A 17,911-nucleotide genomic window follows, 5' to 3' on the forward strand; every position below is an offset into this window, starting at 1 on the left:
CTTCTGAAGAGTAGTGAACGCAAGGCAAAGCGTCTGTTGCCTTGACGGCAGTTCCCTGGCAGATCTATCTAAAGATGACTTCTGACTCCCTGAGAGTCGGGATTAGATTACAGCCATTTTTCTGCTTTCTAGGCCCAAAACTTGCCGTGTGCTTCGCAGTCCCATGCCTTTGCTCACATCTGCCTTCAGCTTGGCAAGAAGTCCTGGGCTACCTGGAATACTGCTGCACATCCTTTAAAGCCTGACTTCAACCTTATCTCTTCTGAGTTTTTTTCAGACTTATATCTCAGCAGAATTTGTGTTCCTCTAGCACTTTGTATATTCTGGCACTTGTCACATTGGCTTATAGACATCTGTTTATACGTTTGTCTTTCCTGAGATGTGATCCTTGTCAGGGGAGTGGCCCAAGTGTTGGCTCTGTCGCTTACCAGCTGTGTGTCCTTGGGAAGTTACCTAACCTCTCTGTACTCAGTTTCTTCTCCTGTAAAATGGGGATAATAGTAGTGCCTATTGTATAGGGCTGAGGTGAGGAATAAATGAGATATTTAATAAATCTTTAGAACAGTGTCTGGCACAGAGTAAACATCCAGTAAATGTTGGCCATTATCTTCACAAAGGTATGATGCCTGGCACATCTTAAGTGCTTAGTAAATGTCGAGTTAAAATGGTATCATCTGCCACACAGTCAAATGTTTGTGAATATATCTTTTTTCATTTTGGCAAATGTTCAAAAAAATTTTTGAACAAATACTCAAAGAAAAAAACCCAAAATATTTGATGGGTATGGGCCTAAATAAGTCATGGGAAGATAGAGGTTTAGTTTAAAAAAAAAAGAAAAAAAGATGAAATCAGTAATGATGATAATGCAAGGTAGAATATTAAGAACGATCTTGAGAGATGCAGCGAGAGATCCAGCATCTGTGGAAATGAGGGAGCATCGCTTCTGCTGGGGAAGAACCAGGAGACGCGCAGAGCTGCAGCTGTGGCAGCGGCCTCTGTGAGGAGGCTTTAATGTGGGCATGTGGAGGTGTTGGAACAGAGGAGGTGGAAATGTGGCTGGGCCGTGAAGCTGGCCAGAGCAGCCAGGAGCCAACACCTGCTATAAATAGTTTCACAGTAGTGGCTTTGATGTGGTGAACCAGGGGACTGCCCTCCATACCCATTCTTGCCCTCAATTAACCCTATTTAATGTTAAACTTTGAAGCCCCTATGGGTTTGGCTTAGGCTGGTTGGTGATGCATTTGTGCTGCTCAGGTGAGGCTGAGATTCGTAGGTTTTCTGTTGCTCTAAGGGTACTTATGTAAATTTCTGAATCCTATCACTTTTATCCCTTCTCATTTCTGTTAACATCTTTACCATCATCTGTATCTGTTCCCAAGCAAAATTCGTTTGTTCATTCACCAAATTTTTGCTGAATGCTTGGTATATTCTGGATTCTAGGAACTGAGTATATAGCAGTGAGCAAGACTTGACTAAGTCTGCTTTTGTGGAGCTCATAGTCTAGGGAGAAACAGTAAATAAGGAAACAAGAAAACAGACTGATTCTCTGTTACGTAGAGAATTAAAATAGAGTGATGTGATGTAGAGTGACTGGGAAATCACATTAGAGAGTCGGGAAAGGCCTGAGTTCTGGATGACAAGAAGAAACCGGCCATTCAGAATGACCAAGGGCAGGATGGGACGAGTACAAAAGCCCCAAGGCAGAAATGAGCCTGGCATATTTGAGGAACAGAGAAAAGGCCAGTACTTTTCGGGCACACCTGGGGTGAAGGAAGAGAGCGCAGTCAGGTCCAGACCACGCTGGGCTTTGTGGGCCTTGGTAGTAAGTTTAGGTGGAATGCCAGTGTGAAGAGGAGAAACTGGAGAATAATAAGCAAGGGAGTGCTAACATAGTCTCATCTAACGTTTCGGCAGATGGTACAAGATAGAAGGAGAATCCTTTAAACCCCCTCATCTGTCCGGTTTTTCTTTCCTCCTCTTCTCTAGTATCCATCCTCTCTGGTCAAGTGGAAGAGTGTGTCTGATCATGCCCTTGAACTTTGTCTCAGTAGGACCTGCTGGAATCTTGATTGGGAGACCTGCTAACAAGCAGAAATAATCAATGACTTAGCAGAAAACGTCAGGCTTAAGACAGTCATGATTTCCAAGGCCAGGGCTGCTTTGGCTGATACTTTACTCCCTAACCAGGATTTGTTTTATTTTCAGACTTAGTCATACGTCCAAAAAATAGGCATGAAGGGGATAGACCCAAAGGGTTAGAGGGAATAAGGCAGAATGCTAATTTGTGCTTCTTACTAGGCAATAACCAGAGCTATGCATAATATAAATATTTTTCCACGTGTTTTCTGAGCTAAATGTATTTTGACTGCTTTGACCCTCCTGCAATCAGATAAAATTGCATTTAACCCAGCTAAATATAAAGTTTCACACTTTGCAAGCTTTAAAAAGCTTTGCAAGCTTAAAAAGACTGTCTGTTAGAAGTTAGATTTCCATAGCAAGAAAAAAGATTTTCCTCCAGCAAGATACCCATTATCCATAACCATTCAGTTCTGGCATTTGAATGTGTTGTTTACTGCCACTGTCCCTGCCGCTTTCCAGACAGCAGGGATGGGAAACATAACTAAGAGTCAAGGAAAGGGGGAAAATAGTGCAGATAAAACAGCAATAAGCAATTGAAACTGGTGAAGCAGTTTGCAGAACTAACAAGCAGTGTGATACCCAACGGAGCTGCAGTGTCTGCTGCTTTAGGATTTGGGGAGATTATAAGTCAATCAGGGTGATTTAGGGAAGAACAAACTGTGACATGCTTCATATTTTTCCCCCCAGATGTTTTTCTGTTTTCTCTCACATACCCAAATTGTCCAATTAATTAGGGAAAACATTGCAGTGAATTTCTTTGGTGAAGCTTCTGCTAGCTGTGAGATTTGAGAGCAAGATTCTGTATCTCCTTGTTACAAGAGGGGAACACAGCTCTTTCTTATATTTATCGGTGCTCTCAGTTCTGGCATCAGTATCCTCTCAAATATGCATCTAGTGTCTCATTGTCCCTCACACCAGGGCATAAAGGAGAGCCTAGAAAACTCTACTTCATTCGTGATTCAGGCATCTTAAATTAGTCAATAATTTCAGCTTTTCCCCCGTCCAGATGCTTTCCTAAGTGTCACTGAGAAAGAGTAAAGAGGCGTTATTTCAAGATCTGTCCCTCTTGCCATTGTTCTGTCCTCAGGCTCAGTTTGAATTGTGTCTGTAGAGTGCCTTGTACACAAGTGCTCACGAAGTGTCATTTGAATGAGATCATTTCCTTTTCTCCTTTCTTCTCCTTTCTTTTCCCCTCACTGAAATGGTAGGGCGTGATGGGAAAAAATAGAGTCCTGAAATGGGTCACTTCTGCGACAAGCTTTGTGACTTTTGCCAGGGTAATTAACCTCTGTGGACCTTTGTTTTCTCACCTGTAAAAGCTGTGAGGATTACATGAGAGTAAATGGAGCAATATATATAAAGATCTGATTATAATATACAAAGTCAGTGCTGTGTCAGTTTATTTAAATTTAGCAAAACTTACTGAGTGTCTTCTATGTATAGCGTTGCTCTAGACTTGGAAGAGTGTACCCAGGTGAAGGAGGGTGCAGTGCCTGCCTTCAGAGAACTTGTCTGTCTCAGTCCTTGGGAGATATGAGCAGTGGATAATCAGGTGTCAGGAGGGATGAGGGGCTAGATTCTAACATTCTACTTAAGTTTCGAACCAGACCCAGGGTAAGGCATGCTGCAGGTTTTCATTTAATCTGTACGCTATGTTTCCATTTCCTAAGTGAGGAGACTGAGGCAGTGAGAGCGTATTCACCACAGTGTGCAGCACACCTTATCTTCCAATACAGGCTTCCTTACTGGCGACCACGGGGCAATTTATTATCAGGTGGAGAATCACTTCTTGATTATGAAGTGTTTCCTTAGTTATCTTCCTTGGTGTGCTGCAGGGTTACCCAAAGGCGGTCTCTCCAAGAGCACATATTGTGCCACGAGGTAGCATGAAGTAGTCTCGGCTTTCTTTCACCTGGGAAGGAAGCTTGGGTTTTGCTTTTGCTGCCACTGCTCACTAGCTGTGTGGTCTTGGTTAAGTCATTAATCTCTTGCATATCGGTGGTATGATGTGGCTCCTGAAAGTAGCCTGTTTCCTATAGTGTTGTGTGAATCAAATTACATGAGAGAAATATAACTGCTTTTTTACGCATTAAGTGTAGTACAAATGTAAGGCATTTTATTATGTTAATATTCTTTTCAAGAAGGAATTAGAAATTCATCAGAAATAATAGTTTCATAAAAGCTTAGCATGGAAGTTAGGAATGTTTTGAGTTTAACCCTAAATTTTGAGGTCAGTGTAGAGTACGGCTAGTAAACTTCCCAACTAAACGTCTCTTGGTGCTGTGGTCTAGAAATGTGCTTTTGACTTGAATGAACTGTTGACCTGACTTAAGATGGCATTTTTGTAAGGTGTTTAAATACCACAGAGAAATAGAAAGAGCATTGGACTTGCTTTTCGGAGGCCTAGGTTCAAGTACTAGCCTTGTCATCACTAACTTTTGAACCTTGAACTTTACTTTGTCTCCTTAAGCTTCAATCTTAAATTATGATGCCTGCCCTTTCCTTGCCTCAGGGTCACTTCAAGTCTCAACAAAGATAATGGGATGGGAGAGCACACTGTAAACCATAGGTGGCTGATTATTTACTTGGTTCATTCAGGAGACGAGTGAGTATGGGAATGGGAATGTTTTTGGGACTGTGTCGTGACATGTATCCCTCTCTTCTTCTGTTTCCCTGTGGCTGAAGGTGGACGGGCAAGTGGTAGCGCTGCTCGTGCAGAACCTGGAGCGTCTGGATGAGTCCGTGAAAGAAGAGGCAGATGGCGTCCACAACACTCTGGGTGAGGGCAAGGGCGGCCAGCATTCCCCAAGTTTGTGTGTGTTTTGGGGCTTGGTGCTCATTTCCCTTCCTCCTTCATAATAGAGTCAACAGTAGTAGTGTTTCCTTTCCTTCTGCTCCCAAACTGCCTTTTCAGAAAGGAAGACCCTTGTGTAAATTTCGTATAACTGCAGCTTTGGTTTGGCTGGCAGGTAGTAAGAGCAGAAATCCAGTAAGTAGGTAACCTTCCTGGACAAAAACTGCCAGCTCCTTTTAGCATACCTTTGCCTCCAAAAGTTAGGATGAAGTCTATGCAGGGTGAATTCTTTTCCTTTTTTCTTTCTTTTGTTTTGGAAAGTAAATTTTACAATTTTTTAATCTCCATATATTGATTTTTCTTCCTGCTTCCCTTCAGTGTAGCGACAAACTTTTGAACAACTGTGTGCCTTTATAGGACATTTTATTTGAAAAAGAGTTAGTTTTTCTTTCTTTTTTTTAAAGATTGGCCCTGAGCTGACATCTGTTGCCAATCTTTTTTATTTTTCTTCTTCTTCTTCTCCTCCCCAAAGCCCCCCAGTACATAGTTGTATATTCTAGTTGTAGGTCCTTCTGGTTGTGCTATGTGGATGCCTCCTCAGCATGGCCTGATGAGTGGTGCCACGTCTGCGCCCAGGATCTGAACCGGCAAAACCCCAGGCCACTAAAGCAGAGCGCCCCAAATTTAACCACTCGGCCATGGGGCCGGCCCCTAGTGTTTCTTTCTCTTCTTATGTATAGTTTGGCGTGTAAACTAGAAGTTGAAATATTGCTGTTAACCTGGCTGCCCCTTCATCGTCTGTTCATCTAAGTGGATTCTTCTGCAGTATTTCCTCTCCTCCACCTCATCCTGGAGCCTCCCCAGTCTTTCCCTCTGCTGAGTTGCCGAACCAATAGCCTATTTACAGTTGCACTTTTGGGTGGTTTTCTTTATCGCTGTTTGCTGTTTTATAAAACCAAAGGTGACATATCTGTGCACAGAGCTTGAGAAATGAACAAGGCCCAGCAGAAGCAGAAATTTTGATGAGATTAGATTTTCTCTCAGCAGCTTTGTGTCTACCACAGATTTCTCTTATAGTTTTATACTGTCTTCTGTGAGGATTATCATAAACAAGGAGGGAGACATAGCACCTAAGGAGTAAGAGAAGAGAGAACACAACAATCTGTAGTTTGGGAGTTGGCTATAGTCCAGGGCCAGAATTTGGCATTGCTGTTTGCCTATTGCTGAATTTTGCTGAAGAGAAAGCTTATCAAAAATCTTAACTGACTGTTAATAGAAAGGGCCTGGTGTAATGGATGAAGCACCAGGCTGACGGTCTACAGAGATCTGTCTAGTTTCAACTTGGTCACCTACCAACAGGTCAGGAGATTCATCCCTCTCTCCCTTGTTGAGTGCCTGATGTTTGTCAGGCATCTGCTAGGCCAGCGGTGTGGATTAAAGGTGAATTAGGCATGGTTCTACTCCTTAAGAGGCAGACTGATGGGAAAGTCTTGAACAGGAGGGAAAGATAATGCGGGTGACAGACGGTATAATAGGAGTCGGTGGAGAGCACTGTGGAAGTGAAGAGGAAGGGTCTCCAGATTGCTGGAAAGCAGCAGTAGCCGACTGGGGCTGAGTATGAAGGCAGGTGCATTTTGACAGAGAAATGTGAGAAGGACCCTTGGGTAGGGGAGTATCATTTGCAAAGCCATGAATGGGCACGGACTTTGGGGAAAGAAGAGAAATGTCTATGTGGGAGATGGGACCAGAGGAGTAAGTTTGTCCAGATTCTGGAAGACCTTGTAAACCATGGCAGGATGTTTGGATTGTATTCTAACAGGCAACAGGAAGCCATCTAAAGTGTAAGCAGAAGAATAAGATAAAGGCATAGAGGATTAAAATGAATGAGTTGATTTTCTTAGCAAATGTGAGAAAGTAATTTCAGGTGGTGTTATGCTCTTCATCTCTCAGGGGTCTCATTGTTACTGTGCTCCACCGCTTTGTAGTCCCCTCCCTGAGGGGCTGCCCTGTCATTCCTTAGCTTGCCATTGGCGAGGCTGACAGGGCCGAAGGAGTGAGGAAGAAGATAGGAAGTGTGTGATTTCTTCAGCCCTTTCTCCTAAATGTCAGATCAGAACTCACATCTGACGTCTTCTGGGCACTGTGCTTAGAGAACACAGAACTGTTTCTGCTTTATAATAGTAACACATCCTGGGATATGGAGTGGGAGGGGCCCTGAAGGAAGTGAAAGCATGGAATGTGTTACACTGGGACTGTAGGTGATTTTTTTTTAAAGTCCCCTTTTTTAGTATCATAGTCATGCAGTAACTTTTTTTTTTTTGCCTCCTAATTTTTAATTTTTCTATTAAGCAGCAATTTGTCTGTTGTAAGAGATAGCAGGACCAATTATATTTGCTTCTGAGCACCTGACAGTTACTTCTGCCAGCATGGCCTTTCCCCTCTGTGTACGTTATTTTGTTCAATTAAGAAGATCATGCTTGCTTCCCTTGCAATATCCAGAGAAAGGACTGAAAATAGAAGAGTCAGGAAGGGAAGAGACTCTGAATTCACCATTCCCTGATTTTTTCCTAAAGCTTCTGTCTCTTTGGTCTCCCCGTCTCTTTGGTCACAGGTCTCTGGGACTCTAATACAATGAAGACTACAAAGAGGGCCTTCTTAGGCAGATGTCCACCCTTCTGTGTGTTCTGCTCTAGCGTTGTTCCCTATTAGCACAGAAAATCTATCACTTATTCCTTCTGTGAATTCTATCATTTTCAGTTATGGGTTTTACTTGTAACGTGACTTGAAGAAAAAGCCCCATAGCTTCTCCCTGGTTAATCTAAAAATGACAACACTGCATCTGGCTGGGAGGGATACAGGGAAGTGGGAAGAGGAATAAAATGCCTGTCAGGGGAAGCAAGCTTGTTGCCGATGGAAACAGAGTTACCCTCCCAAATGACTGGCGTCTATCTCCCTTCAGCTATTGTGGAAAACATGGCTGAGTTCCGGCCCGAGATGTGCACGGAGGCTGCCCAGCAGGGTCTTCTGCAGTGGCTGCTGAAGAGGCTGAAGGTAAGTTGGCTCTGTGGGACTGCAGCTCAAACCTCTCTGCTCTGGCCGGGGCTCCTGCTGGGTCACTGGTGCGCATCGTCACCTCCGGGCTCTATGATCTAGTTTGGGAGTCTTTTGGTACCTCTTGCCTCTTTCTTTGTTTTCCTCTTTGGTTTGTTTTAAAAGAAGAGGTTTACAAAATAGCCTTTAGTACCTCTGAGAATAATGTAAACATATGTAAATACAAGCAAATTCATGTGGTACAGAAGGTAGAGAACTGAAAGTAAAAGTTCCCCTCTGCTGATTCCACTTCCCAGAGGCAGGCACTGTTAACAATATTTTATCAATCCTTCTAGAAATTTTCTGTATGTCTGTAGGAGTATGGGTGTATGTGTGCGTTTCACGAAGAGAAGTATACAATATTTTATTTTGCAAGTTGGTTTTTTCACACTGAACCACTGGCTGCCTAGTATTCCATTTTACAGATATACCAAAATTAGTTTAACCATTTACCTGTTTATAACAGTTTTTCACTGTTAGTATAATGCTGTGGTGAATATTCTTGTATACACACACACTTATTTTTTTCTTGCACACTTGTGTCAGTTTATCTGTAGGATAAATTCCTAGTAGAATTGCCAGGTAAAAGGGTATGCACATTAACATTTTTGTAGATATCGCAAAATTGTCCTTTAAAAAGGCTGCTCCACTTATTTGAGAGGGTCTTTTTCCCCTAGCAACATTGGGTATTATCAAACTTAAAATTTTGTTAATGTGATAAGTGAATGCTGATATTTTATTATTTTAATTTGGAATTTTAAAATCAAGGGAAGTGTATTGGCTTCCAGTTGTTTATTAACTATTTGTATTCATCTCTTTTCCCTTCCTATTTATATCCTTTGTTTGTATTTGTGTCAGATTATTCATTCTCTTTCCTTCTTAGCATAGTCCTTTTGACCATCTTTTTAACAATTAGTGCTGTCCCTTAGAGTAGATGAGGAAAAGGACACGCAAGAGCTTCTCTCAGAGTAGTTTTAAGCAAAGACGTGATAGGAGGCAGTTTGGAACTGCTTATATGCTACTCAGATGGCCCTCGGGCAGGGAAGGATTCCCAGCTTTCCAGTGAGGAGGCACTTGTTCATAGCTAGAATGCTTCTCTAAGTAGTCATGGCCTTGCTGTGGTTCAGAGCATCACAGAGATCCAGAAGGTCTCAGGTGCATCAGGTCAGATTTATCCCCCACTGTCTTGGCAAGGCTAAGGAAGAAGGTTCTACCTAAGATATCATATGCCCCATGATTCCCTCCGTCTCTGACATTCTAGGTCTTCCTCAATCCTACTTATTTAACCATTCATTCCCATTAAATCTCTAACATAGACTTTTATAACATGAACTGAGGATATTCAGCTAACCTAAATATTACTGTCAGTGGGTAAGGGCACATTTGCCTGGCAGAGGATAAACTTAATGCATAGTTCAATAGACTGCAACTCCTTTCACACATGCGTGCCCTCGCCTTTCCTTTGAGGAAAAAAACCAGGGCTGGTTAACATATGCATTGTCATTTTTGCAGCTTCCTTTTGACCTTCTCTCATGAGTCTTGATGTCCTTTGGTTTTAGAACTAGACTTGTTTCCCCATGTAATTTGCTTCACATCTCCCTCAGCTGCTGCTTTCCTCAGTATTCAACAACTTTTTATTCTCCAAAGCCTTGAGACATTTTGGGAGTGGGAAGTGGAGGAGAGGAAAGTAGAACACAGAGTTAAGGAGATGGGCTAGATGGCAGGGACCTGGCTTGTTGGTGCAGTGGCCATAGGTTAGGCCCCGAGCTTAAAATAGAAAATATACAAAATAATCCAATAGTTTTTGTCTCTGTGAAGTTAGGACTAATTTTTCTCAGAGACTATACTGATCATTAAACCAGATTGTAAGGCCGCCTCCTCCTTTTGAAAGCTGTTGAAACTTGCTGGAGTCTTTTTTTGAATTGGTAATAGGAAGGGAAATTGAGATCTTTGGGTATTTGACTTAGATTCCATTCCCCGTATGAGAGTAATAAGGAGGCCCATTTGGTAGTCCAAAAAGCTGTTGACTCTTGCCTTTTAGGCACAGTGTTTATATAATCCTCAGGGCATAAATAACCATGTTGCTCTCTTTAAAACAAGTTTTCAAGATTTCAGGGTACCTAAGCATTAAAATACCATTTGGCTATTTTACTAGTAAGCAAGTACCCTTAGAAAAATCCTGTGCTGCCCAGATCATTAATGAAAGAAAGTCCTGCTTACGGGTGAAGCCAGCAAGAAGGCATGTCTGTAAAAGCAGTGCCTTGCTCTTATTTCTCATAATATGGGAAAGTGCTTGTTATAATCTTCACCGTCAGAAACATCGTGGTAAGTCAGAGTGAGTGCTGGACCCAGACTATGACTTTGACCAGTGGAACTTTAAAAAATACTGATTCTTAGACCTACTCTCTCAGTCTCTGTCTTGGTATATTTTAGAGAAGTTCCACCTGTGATTCTAATGTACAGCCCTCACTAGGATCCACTGGTCTCTAGAGATGTGAGTGTTTTTGTTGCCCGTTTTTATTCTGCAGTACTCCCAGACTGATTCAAAACTGCATTTTCAGTATGTCATTCCCTATTCAAGAACCTACCTACAGTAATGTTAACGCCCTCTATGACAGATCCCACCTTCTCTGCTTACTTTTTAAGACCCCTTCACCTGGCCTGGTCCGACCCTTCCACTTTTCAGTTTTGAAAAACAAACAGTCTTATTACCTTTCAGACATCTCTTTTACCTATCCTCTTCTCTGCAAAGGTCAGAGTAATTTGACCTCTGTATCTGACTTTGCTTATGCTTCTCCCTCCACGAAGCATGAATCCTGTCTTTCCTAAATGTTTCTAAATTATACACAACCTTCATTAACCAGCTTAAATTCCTACCCTTCCATGTAGCCTCCATCATTTTTAGAACTGAAAGGAAATTTAAGTTTTGTTGCAGATAAAAAATTAAAAATCAGGACTATAGAGATGAAATGCCTTGCCCAAATGCATACAACTAGTTAGAGCTAGAGCTAGAGTTAAAAGCCAAGCCTCCAGACTTTCTTCGTGCACCCTTTCCCTAGCACTGCTTTGCCCTCAGCCCATCCTGCTCTCTTTCTTGCCTGAATATCAGCTGTTGTGCTTTTTTCCCACTGGTTCTCTTGGGGGAGGTAGCAGATCTGGGTTCTGATATATTCCCATAACTGGGTGACACTTACCTCCTGGAGCATCTTTTCTTCATCACCTGGCAGACTTTCATATTGTTATGTGTGCTCACTGTCTTTCTCCAAGTATTCTCAAACTTCTTAAGAGCAAGGACTGGGTCTCCGTCATAGTTGCATCTCCTTTCAGTGGTTCTCAAGGTGTGGTCCCCAACCAGGAGCATCAGAATCACCTGGCAACTTGTTAACAAATGCAAGTTCTTGAACCCACCCCAGACCCTCTGAATCTGCCCAGCTTGGGGTGGAGCCGGCAATCTGTGGTCTAATAAGCCCTCCAGGTGATTTGGATGTGTGCTAAAGTCTGAGAATCGCCATCCTAGAGTACTTATGTTTATGCATTACTTGATAAAACCTTGCTGTTTAACTGATCATTCCATATTCAGTATCCTTGAATAATTCTTAACTGAGTGACACATTGACGAATCTCCTTTTTGTACTGATAGCCTAGCAGCCTATAGAGATACTCATGGATTTTTTCACCCACCAAATGAAACCTCACTAATTTGTGCTAATGAGGATGAAGCCCATTGCAGATGATTGCGTTAAATGGTTTAGCAGGTAAGCAGATAACAGGAGTGTGAGAGAGGCTGCATCACAGTTCGTTGTTTAATGGGGAATACAAATTTATTAGGATATTGTGTACTATTGAAAATAATAACCAAAACCAGAAGTTTTATTTTTTCTTTTCTAAAGAAACCAAATTAAGATTCCCTTTTGTCTCCCAGCTCATGCTTCAAACAGTTGCAGCACTCAGCACGCGGACTAATGAATTGTGTACATGCGCGTCTGGTGCTGAGTCCTTAGCCTCTCATGACCGGGAGGGGCTTCGCAGGGCACCGTCTGCTTTGACAGTTGTACGGGGCTGTGGATGTGTCTGAACCTGCCTCGTGTGTTCCAGGTACCAGAGGTGAGCTGCGGGAATAACCTGCAGCTTCTGTCTGTGGGTGGCAGCATAATTGTTTTATACTTTCCGAAAAGGCGGCAGCTCCCAAAAAGGTGAAGTTTAATTTTATTCAAAGCTAGTACATGCTGAGTACAAACCCATGCTTGACTCTGTAATTACTCTGACAGCTGAAAGATTTAGGATTATCAAGCACCTGGATAGAAGAGAGTCCTAGAAGCTCCAAGTCCCATTGGTTAACTCTGCAAAATCCAAAAGACTATACTTGCTAAATGAATTCTCCTTTCTCCTGATTTTGACTAAATGTCCTTATAATTTGGCAGTTTGGTATTTTGCAAGCTTTGGAGGCTGTCATCTCTGCTGAGATTTAACAGAAATAAAACTTATTTGGTAACTTTTGTCTTTGGCTAGACATGAAAGATTAATCTCCTTCCTTCCTACCTAGTCCACAATTTCCCACAGTTTCTTTTATTTTTTTTTCACCAGGTTAAAATATTTGCTTGTCGCCTTCTTCATCATCATTATCACCACTAAGTTATCCTCATCCAATATGGGTGTCATATATTGGCTGTTTACTGTGTGCAAAGCATTATTCTAGATAGCTTAAATAGTTATTTCTGATCCTCCCAAAAACCCTCCAAGTGGGTGCTGCTGTCCACAGTTTACGGAGGAGGAAAGAATCCAGAGAGGGGAGGTGCCTCGTCCAAACTGCAGGGAAGTATGTGGGAGAGCCTGTGACGCTCAGGCCCGGCTGCCTCCACAGCCGCCGCCTCTTGCCAGGCTGCTTCCCACGTGGCGCCTCTTTCAGGCTCTGAAACGTTGCAGGGTTCAATATTGGGGAGTTTGGGGGCCTCATCGTTTTGACTTTCTGATTAGATTCCTCCTTCATGCCAATTTTTCAATCAAAGGACCTATATTTTATGAAAAAAAGTGACAAAACTATGATTTTGATTTTTAAAAATTTATTTTGAGCAAATTGGAAACTCCTGGAAGTGCCACACAGCAAAAGCTGGAGGTTTCCTGGAGGAATCAGGAATTCTCAGTAGAGGGGAACTCTGTTGTTGGGTGCCTGTTATGTATATACTGCTTCATTTTCTCCAACTCATGAGGAAATTATTATTATTTTCACTTAACATAAGAGAAATCCAGTTAAAGAGGTGGAGTAATTTGGCGAAGATCACATGGCTAGTAACCATTAGAGCTGAGATTCTAACCTGGATATTTCTTTTCTTTTTAAAGATTTTATTTTTCCTTTTTCTCCCCAAAGCCCCCCAGTTCGTAGTTGTGTATTTTTAGTTGTGGGTCCTTCTAGTTGTGGCATGTGGGACGCCGCCTCAGTGTGGCTTGATGAGCAGTGCCGTGTCTGCGCCCAGGATTTGAACTGGAGAAACCCTGGCCCACCAAAGTGAAGTGCGAGAACTTAACCACTCAGCCGCAGGTCTGGCCCCTAAGCTGGATATATCTGATTGCAGTCATCAAAAAAACTTGCAGTATCTGTGGTGTGTTAGGTACTTCCATATTATCTTACTTAATTCTCATAGTTACTCTCCAAAAAAGATGTTATTTCATTATTCCCATTTTACACATAAGGAAACTTGAGACCAAGAATTGTTACTGGGCTCATGGATGCCCATTCTCAGTTCCTGGTGCCATTAGTGTCGTGGTAATTTTCTTTTTACAGCATCCCTATGCCAAAAAAGACCTAACGGTCCTGTTTACTAAGTAGTTAGGTCCAAACAATGTGATACATATTTATGTCCTGACAATTTGAAAAAATACACATGAATTAAAAGAAAAAATATTTTTATTTTGTCCTTAAATACCACAATTACTTACTAATGGATGTGTGTGCCTTTTGAATACTGCACAGCTCCTAAAACTTTGGAAGCGATTGAACACCACCACCCTCATTCTTATTCCACATTGATTTTCACACAGTTCTTTTATCACGGCAGCCACGAAAACCCAGCTTCACAAAGATAGGTGTCATCAAAAGAAACATACCTGGAGCTAGTAGTTAGTGCAGTGTTGAACAGATAGCAGATGTCACTGGGCTCTCCTTGGAAATTTAAAATATCCTGTGATGCCCCTGTGAATTCAATATGATGCCCCAGGTACCTCGGCACATGTTTGGGAACTGCAGACTTTGTCCCACATGGGTAGTGTATGCCCATGAGTCACACGTAGGTGTGTCTGATCCCAGATTCATGTCCTTTTTTTTTAATGTAACTGAACTACTTGATAAAATTTAGCAGCCTGAGGTCTTCTGGCTCCTTCAGTTAAGTGTTTCTGGTTTCAGATAAGAACCCTGACCCTTGAAAGGCTGTATATAAGTTATTTAAAATAGCGATATCTGTGGGCCGGCCCGGTGGTGTAATGGTTAAGTTCACATGCTTCTCCTCGGCAGCCTGGGGTTGCAGGTTCAAATCCTGGGCATCGACCTAGACACCGCTTATCAAACCCTGCTGTGGTGGCATCACACATACAAAGTAGAGGAAGATTGGCACAGATGTTAGCTCAGGGCCAGTCTTCCTCTCTCACACACACACACCTACAAAAGCAATATTTGTAACTTAAATAATTTGAGTAAGTAATTTTACTAGCAAATCCTTGATTCTGATAGAGATGCTCACCACTTGGCTTTTCACTTTTGTGTTTTGATTTTTATAAAACTGTTTTTCTTAAATTTAAACACCCCCAGATTGCATTTAAACCCTGGCTGTTATACTGAATTTCTTGATACAAGGCCTTAAGCTTGCCCAGGGAGCATACCTTGCAGTCAGCACACGTAAGACCTTGCATTTACAGATCTTTTAACCTAAGATGGGTCATACCTGGTCAGCCTCCTGAAACCCTGTGGGGTGCACTTAGGCTTGACGAGGAAGACGTGCACAGAAAACTGAAAAGATGCTGGGTGTTGCTTCATTAGGGGCCACTCTTCCTCCTTAAGTACAAAATCAATGTCCAAACAGAACTGTGAATGGCGCTAAGGTGATGGAGGTGTTAGCTCCAAGATAAACACTTCCCTTGTCCTTTCTAGGTACAGAAATTATTTGTCACTTCAAAAACCTGGTTAGGTAGCAAGGCTGCTGCTGATTAACAGTCGTTGTGTATGTGCCTGCATTTTAAGGATCAAGGGTGCGGTAAATAGAAACACATCAGTGAGGCCTGCTCCTCTCTGGTGTACCTTTATCCGAGGGGCATTGTTAGCGGTGAGGTGTTTGAGTCTCATTGCTGAAGCAACAGTGTGGATGGCCGTGAAAGATAGACTCTGCAGTAGATGTGTCCCCTCTGAAACTCTAAGTAGCAGAGCATGCAGCAGGGAAAGAATTGTGGGTAGTAATTTGGGTGTTAAAAAATTAACACATTTCTGCATATTTAATGTGGTTTCCTTTTTAAATAGTAGGCAGATTATGGTGCACGAACAGATAGGTTTTGATTTCAAATTAAATTTTAAGCATTAAAAACCCAGGAGGAGCTACTTTGGTATAAATACATTCAGCTAATCTGAACTTGCTTTCTTTTCAACTGCTCGGATCATCTATCAGCTAATTTACAGCATAATTTTATGGTTGTCACTTAAAGAACGAAGCTTCACGATGGATTTTAGTCTTAAAAGTTCAAAACTTTCAATAATTTCATGCAGTTCACATTTGAGTATGTACTATTTGCTAGACAATAATCCGTAGATGCAAAATGGGGAATCTGGGAAGACTTCACAGAGGAGGCGACGTTCATGCCTAGGCATCAGGAGTATGAGAGCCCTTGTGTACATCTGCCATTTGTGGTTTTACTGTGTAGTACTTGAGTCTGGTCTCTCGAGAACAGAGGTGGCACTTTTCTTTTTACCCTTAACCTGCCTTTTCCCTTTCTAACTTCTACTTCTCTCTAACTCAGGTGCTAGTACTCGTGAAGAATTCCTCCTGGGGAAGCAAGCAAGGCCCCTTAATGTTTTTCTCATTTCTCCTATTTCCCCACAGGCAAAGATGCCCTTCGATGCCAACAAACTGTATTGTAGTGAAGTGCTGGCCATATTGCTCCAGGACAATGATGGTGAGGCTTCGTCTCCGTATTGATATTCTGTTAGGATAGGAGCCAGGCTTGTTTCAGATCATGACAGCAAGCTCTCTTGCCTTTGGCATCCCCTTGCTCTCCCACTCGCTCTCTGTGCAGCTTTTGTACTCTGTCAAGCTGTATTGATTTTGTTTGCTGATGTATCAGTGTTAGACGGCTGTAAAATCTGACAGTTAGCTTCATTTTTTTTCTTCCTCTATTTTTTCCCCTTTTAGAAAACAGGGAATTGCTTGGGGAGCTGGATGGAATCGATGTGCTTCTTCAGCAGTTATCCGTGAGTAATTCTGATGCTTCCTGTCTGCCATGAAGATACATGGTCTGCTTTAAATGGGAGGTGGACCTGGAAATTGTGGGAAGGAATGTGATGCAAGCCATGTGGAGTATGTTGGCAGGTTTGAGGTTACATTGGAGGTACATGGTTTGCCTCCTTTTCTTATTCATTTGTGCTTTATGACCAGGTATCATTGTGTATCTCGTGTGGACTTTCTCAGTCTTCTGGTATTTGTCAGTCCAAAAGAGGTGTGCCTCCCCCTTAAGTGTATGTTCTTAGGCCAAGAATACCAAATTATTTTCAGTTGACCCACTCCCAGGATTATTCATTTCCTTTCCTTTCAATCTGCCACTAAAGTGGAGTCTATTCATTTAGGATCCAGATAAACTCAAGGAGTACAAGTTCCAGTGCAGTGGGATAGAGGTCACAGAGGAGGATGGGGAGGGATGCAGTATGGAGGCTGGAATGAGAAATTGGCGATTACCATTTGCTCACTGTAAAAAATGTAAATCCAGTTGCAGTGCTGTTCTGCTAGCCTTCTGGAAATACTGTTAAGATTTCTTCTAACAAATCTCATTTGTGCTATTCCAAAAACAGGACTGAAAATAGATCATTTGGATAAAATCTTGAAAGTGTTGGAAGTGTCTGTGTTGTCAGTTTGCATACAGCTTCCATCTTGGTGCCAGCAGCCTGAGTGGCTTGGCCTCCTCCCCTAAAAATAGAGCTTTGAAATGTGAATCTGTTTCCAGTTCTGGGAAGGTGCTTAGTCCTGTTCCTGCAAGATTATTGATCATTTTGTAGTATGTATGGGTATGCATACAGTACTGTTAAAAGGCTTTTCCTCTTAACATGCCATATATCTCTGGCAAAGATAAAACTTCTGCTTTAAACTGTTCCCATGACTTAGAGCCACAACTGCTGTGTGAGGCCATTCAGGATCTCTGATGGTTAGGAAACTCTTCCTTATATTGAGCCAAGATTTACCCTTCTGGTTGTGGTTTCTTATTTTTTTTATTTTTTAAATTAATTTATTTTTTAATTGAGTATTTAATTAATTTATTTATTTGAGGATGATCAGCCCTGAGCTAACATCTGCTGACAATCCTCTTCTTTTTGCTGAGGAAGATTGGCCCTGAGCTAACATCTGTTGGCAGTCTTACTCTTTTTTTTTCTCCCCAAAGCTGCAGTACATAGTTGTATATCCTAGTTGTAAGTCATTCTAGTTCTTCTGTGTAGAATGCTACCACAGCATGGCTTGTTGAGTCGTGTGGATGTCCACACCCAGGATCTGAACCGACAAACCCCGGGCCGCTGAAGTGGAGCACACAGACTTAACCACTCGGCCATGGGGCTGGCTCCTGGAGTTTTCTATATCTGTGTTATAAGCAGTTTTATTTTTTTAAAATCTGCCTCCTCGGGACTATCAATCACTCATGGATCCAGTG

General features: G+C 42.1%; 1 protein-coding gene across 7 annotated transcripts in view; it reads left to right on the forward strand.

Annotated features, from left to right (window-relative positions):
• CTNNBL1 (catenin beta like 1) overlaps nucleotides 1-17,911 on the forward strand; it is a 151,673-nt gene that overhangs the window by 54,565 nt on the left and 79,197 nt on the right. For all 7 annotated transcript variants that reach the window (XR_011494636.1, XR_011494637.1, XM_070485907.1 and 4 more), the window contains 4 exons: nucleotides 4,825-4,918; nucleotides 7,893-7,984; nucleotides 16,102-16,174; nucleotides 16,411-16,469. Coding sequence is in view for 5 of the 7 variants with exons in the window: in XM_070485907.1 (XP_070342008.1) it covers nucleotides 4,825-4,918; nucleotides 7,893-7,984; nucleotides 16,102-16,174; nucleotides 16,411-16,469 (318 nt within the window). In the remaining 2 variants the exon portion in view is untranslated. The remainder of the gene's footprint in view (nucleotides 1-4,824; nucleotides 4,919-7,892; nucleotides 7,985-16,101; nucleotides 16,175-16,410; nucleotides 16,470-17,911) is intronic.

Source organism: Equus asinus, chromosome 15 (genome assembly GCF_041296235.1).
Source record: "Equus asinus isolate D_3611 breed Donkey chromosome 15, EquAss-T2T_v2, whole genome shotgun sequence".
NCBI classification, from domain to species: Eukaryota; Metazoa; Chordata; class Mammalia; order Perissodactyla; family Equidae; genus Equus; species Equus asinus.